Raw genomic sequence first — 4,773 nt, forward strand, 5'->3', positions numbered from 1 at the left:
GAAAGAGAAGATGGTGTACTTCCATTGTAAGCTGGTTTGCAGTAAATTTTCACGGAGTCCTATTACCTTAAAGAAGAAAAAAGAAACGAGTGCTTTCATGGTCCTTGGTTGTGTGCCCTGTGGAATTAAAATAGCTCAACAGGTTTATAAACCTTCCCATGGCTCTTGGCTGCTGTGGGCTCAAAGTCTGCAAGGAAAGAGAGCAGCATAGTCTAGCTGTCATCCCTGATGAGCCTAACCCAGTCTCCCTCCTGGAGTGTGGGGCTGAGCATCCCTCATCCTTGTCCTGGAGGTGAGGACAAGCCGGAGTCAGCTGTGGGCACGCATCACAAGGCCTGGCCTGGCCTTTCCTCGGAATCATGGGAATGCTCAACCCTATGCTTTACAGACCTGATGGTGCCCACACTGAGCTAGGAACCAGGGCCAGAACAAAGAATGGGGTGGAGTTGAAGGCACAGCAGCTATGGGATGACATTTAGGACAACTGTTAGTGCCTGGTTGAATTCCATCTGCCTGGTTCCTGAGGGATAAAAAGAATGTCCACTGTAGACTGGAGGGAGCGGAGGTTTGTTAAAGAAGACAAACCTCCCACATCCACCACAGCCCACCTCAGGCTCAGGGGCCCTGCATTGCCCCTGGTGATTTCCTTGTGCAGAGATGAGTCTAATGGGGGTGCTGAACGATTTCCACGGGAGCTGTGTACTTTTTACCACAGCTTTGAAATGGTGTTCACCCTTCTCTAAAGTCCTGCCAGCCAGCTTCCCGGTTTCCATGATAGGCAGAAACCCTCTGTAAACCTTCACCAGCATTATGGTCTCCTCCTGGGCCTATACCCTACCTTGCTTTGTCCCTTTACTAAACTTGCCCCGGGGCTGGCTAGAAGGCCAGGGCATCAGCAAAACTGTGATATAGCAGCTCTATGGGGTCCCAGCCTTCCTGGCTACTCGCTCCGAGTCAGCTGTGCTCGCCATGAGGAAATGCTTCTAAGCAACAGAAAGGAAGCCTCTGCCCTGCTGGTGTGCCGGGATGGAAAATATTTCCAGTGGAATCCAGGAGTACAAGAGAAAGATAAACAAGAGCATCCACCCTCGTTCAGGGCCCTCCCCTTCCGCAGATTCCCCCTCCCGCCCCTGCCGCTGGGATGGGTCCTTGCAGTCGGCCTGCCTAGACTGTCCCACACCTTCCAGGGTTCGCATTCATAAACGCAGTCTGTGGACGACAGTGCCAGCACCTCCCACCTGCAAGGGAGCAGCTGTCCCGAGATACGGGGTACCCCCTGTCCATCTGCTCTCCCCAGGGTGGCTGCCCATCATGTCCAAGAATAAACTCCAGCTAGTCCCTGCGTGGATCTGAATCATCTGAGAGGTTCCAAAGGAGGGGAGTGACTACCCAGGACACACAGGCAGGCTATATAAGTTCCCAAGGGCTGGGCTCCACACAGATCTTTGCCTGTGGCTACTGCCTGCCAGAGAGTTACCAACAGAGAGCTTGCTTGGCATCTACCATGTCCGAGGTAAGAAGACCCAGTGGGGCCCATCTGGCGCCAAGGAAGTTGGGAGGGCATGGCTGGACGCTGCTCAGTAGTATCCGCTCTGAAGTAAAAGCCAAGCCTAAACAAGAGGCACTATGGCCCTCACGGGCTGGCCTCAGAGGACACCCTGGGTCCCACCAGGCTCCCGTGACTGGCCTTGTTGATTCCAGGCTTCTTGTGAGGGTTTGGGGTCAGGAAGTGCTTATATAGAACTGTGTGCCTTTGTATGTTGTGAGGGAGCTGACTTGGATGCCTTAGCGTGTCCAGATGTGTGTTCATTTATAATCAGGAGGAAGGACACTGACTGTACCTATTAGATCACAGCTATCTCCCTGAGAGGGTGTGTCTCTGCAGGCCCGTGTTTCCCTGGGAGCTCAGCCCAGGCTGAGGGAGGGAATCCTTGCACCTGCCTGCAGGGCTTAAGAGGGAATAAGGCCTCAGCCTTGCAGGCGCCAGCACTGGCTGGGAGGGCAGGGTAGGCACTAACTCTGGCTGTCCCAGCTCTCCTGGGACAAGAGCAGCCAGGTCGTCCTTGCTCCCTTCTCTATGGCTGTCTACCTCATTCCCTTTCCTAACTTAGTAATGGAAAATATCAGTGTTTTTGGTGGGTGGGCGGCAGTCTGTATGGGACTTTGCCACCTTTGTGAACGGGTCTTAGAATTCACAAGATTCCCTAGGGCTGCTCAGTCTTGGAAGTTCAGCCTTTTCCTGTCTGCCCCTTGTGTCCAGTCCTGAACTCGGCCTGACAAACAGGCCAGTGTGAGGATGCAGCGGCCACCACCCCCAGGAGCTCCCTTCCTGTCTGTGGGGCAAGGTCAGATGCCCAAGTCAGACTAAGAGGGCAGGGGGGCTCACAGGAGTTGGGAGCGGAGTGGGCTTTCAATTGGCTTAATTCAGTAACCTGGAAGGAAGGAACTCCTGCCAATGCTGGAGGGGCCTTCACCTCAAGGCCTTGACTTGTACGGCTCTGGACTTTCCAAGGCTGGCACTCCTGAAGCCCCCATCAAGAAGAAGCGCCCCCCTGTGAAGGAAGAAGACCTGAAGGGGGCCCGGGGGAGCCTGTCCAAGAACCAGGAGATCAAGTCTAAGACGTACCAGGTCATGCGGGACTATGGTGAGTGTACCCCAGGGCATGTGGATGGGATGGAGACATAAGCATCCCCCAGTGGTAGTGGAGCAGTGTGGAGGGTTTCTGGGCTTAGGAGGGGCTGCACACAGCAGAGGGAGCCTTGCCCCTGAGAGAACCAGTTCCGGGTCCCTGGTGTGACCTCCTCCATCTCTTGCCTGCAGAGCAAGCTGGCTCAGCTGCCCCGTCTGTATTCAGCCGCAACCGCACGGGCACCGAGACAGTCTTTGAGAAGCCCAAAGAGGGACCTGCCAAGAGCGTCTTTGGCTGAGACGTGCACTTTGCACTACACCCCTGGGCACAGCAGCCTGTCCACGAACTCTTTTTTTTTTTTTTTTTTTTTTTTTTAATGTTGGAAGATGCTTTTCCTCTGCCGCCTCTGGAACCATCTTGACTGTCACAACCCTAGCCCTTGGAAACACCAATAAAGAGTACGCCACTTGGGAAGGTACCATGGCCACTACCTGCAGAAGAAGAGAGGGACAGCATATTGAGTGCCCTTCCTGGTCCCGAGGTGGGCCGGGGAATGATGTGTGCTTTCAGAACCACTGAGGTGTTCTAGACATGGAGTCCTGATACGGACTTTCTGACGGATGTAGACTTGTCTGTTTTCTCTAAATCTCTGTCTTAGGCTGGGAAGACGGTGCCATAGCTAAGAGTACTTGCTGTTTCTTTAGAGGACGCTGGTTCAATTCCCAAACAGCCGCATGGCTGCTCATAACCATTTAACTCTGCCACCCTCTTCTGGCCTCTGCAGGCATTGCATACACGTGGTACACCTGTGGTCGAAATGTTCACATACCTAAAACAAAAATAAAATGTAAAACTAGCCTTCGGCTTCCCGTCATGCACAACAGAAGGGTTGAATTAATGCCTATTTCATGAAGCGAGTGACAGTGACACAGCGAACTTGGAGGTCGAGCCCCCTCTGTGTGTCTGAGAACATTAGATTCCTAGCTGCCTGGGATCTGTCTCTTCAGACCTGTGTCTGCTGTGTCTGCTGTGTCAGGTTGAGGGAACCAAAAGCCTGCATGGCCAGGATGCCAAGGACACAGGCAGGCTCCCGAGAGCAGATGTATGGGCTCACGGGCGACTCTGCTGGGAAGCTCCTGTGAGCCCCTGGGCAAGTGGCTCTGGCTCCAGGCCTATCCTCTGGGTCCCAGAGGAGCAGAACTTCAATGGGGGCAGATCCTGGACCTCTCAATAATGTTCTTCCCAAAAGAACTGTGTTCCCTGTGCAACCCACTCCCATCTAGAGACTAGAGAGGGAGCGGATGCACAGGACTGTGTCCTCTGACCATAGTCTTGCAAGCAAAGGGAAGGTGTTAATGGAAGCAACAGAAATTGCCCCAAAGTCCCCGATGCCCTGACCTAGGGACAGACGCCACCAGCCTTGAGGTACCGCGCTGGAGATAAACAACACACCAGCCGCTGGCCATAATTTTAGGTCCATAGACTCGGGAGTGGGCTTTTCAGGGCCACCGGAGAGCATCGGCTCCATCTGCATCAAGTACTCAGTATCTATCTGTCCACTTCATCACATTCTTCATTATTTAAAAACAAAAGGGTTGGGGATTTAGCTCAGTGGTAGAGCGCTTGCCTAGCAAATGCAAGGCCCTGGATTCGGTCCCCAGCTCCAAAAAAAAGAATAGAAAAAAAAAAAAACAAACAAAAAACGTACTCAGTGGGTGAGGGAGCAGTGTCTCCCACCCCCGCCTCAACCCTTAAAACCAGCAGCAGGCAGGAGAACTGGCCCTGGAGTCATGAGAGAGGGAGAGCTGGTCCTGCCCCTCACTGGCTACAACACTCAGGAGATCAGACCCTGCACCCCTCCTGGGCAGTGCAATACAGATGGAGAGGTCGCAGGTAAGCAAGCCCGGCGGGTGTAAGCATGGGAGAGCTATCCCTGACACTTGTCTGCCATGTGGTAGCATGGGCAAGGGCAAGATGCCGCCCCTTGTCCCTCCCCACCTATGGCAGGCGGGAGAGTTGGCCCCAAGGTCATGGGAACTAGAGAACCAACCTGCCCCTCATGGACTGCAGCATTTAGGAGAGCAGCCCCTCATGGACTGCAGCATTTGAGAGAGCAAGCCCTGCCCCTTGGCTGTACACCACA

General features: G+C 53.9%; 1 protein-coding gene across 1 annotated transcript; it reads left to right on the forward strand.

Moving 5' to 3' along the window:
- Positions 1-287: 287 nt before the first annotated feature.
- Mustn1 (musculoskeletal, embryonic nuclear protein 1) lies at positions 288-3,488 on the forward strand. Its single transcript, XM_032918542.1, has 3 exons — positions 288-1,513; positions 2,513-2,645; positions 2,822-3,488. The coding sequence occupies exons 1-3, from the start codon at positions 1,505-1,507 to the stop codon at positions 2,926-2,928; spliced, it is 249 nt and encodes an 82-aa protein (XP_032774433.1). The 5' UTR covers positions 288-1,504; the 3' UTR covers positions 2,929-3,488.
- The last annotated feature ends 1,285 nt before the right edge of the window (positions 3,489-4,773 follow it).

Source organism: Rattus rattus, chromosome 13 (assembly GCF_011064425.1).
Source record: "Rattus rattus isolate New Zealand chromosome 13, Rrattus_CSIRO_v1, whole genome shotgun sequence".
In the NCBI taxonomy this organism is placed as follows: domain Eukaryota; kingdom Metazoa; phylum Chordata; class Mammalia; order Rodentia; family Muridae; genus Rattus; species Rattus rattus.

What these genes read in the sequence shown, in the direction of transcription:
- Mustn1 (XM_032918542.1), top strand. An exon ending in CCAGGTCATGCGGGACTATG is followed by an intron (nt 2,646 to 2,821) that starts GTGAGTGTACCC and finishes TCTTGCCTGCAG; the next exon opens with AGCAAGCTGGCTCAGCTGCC.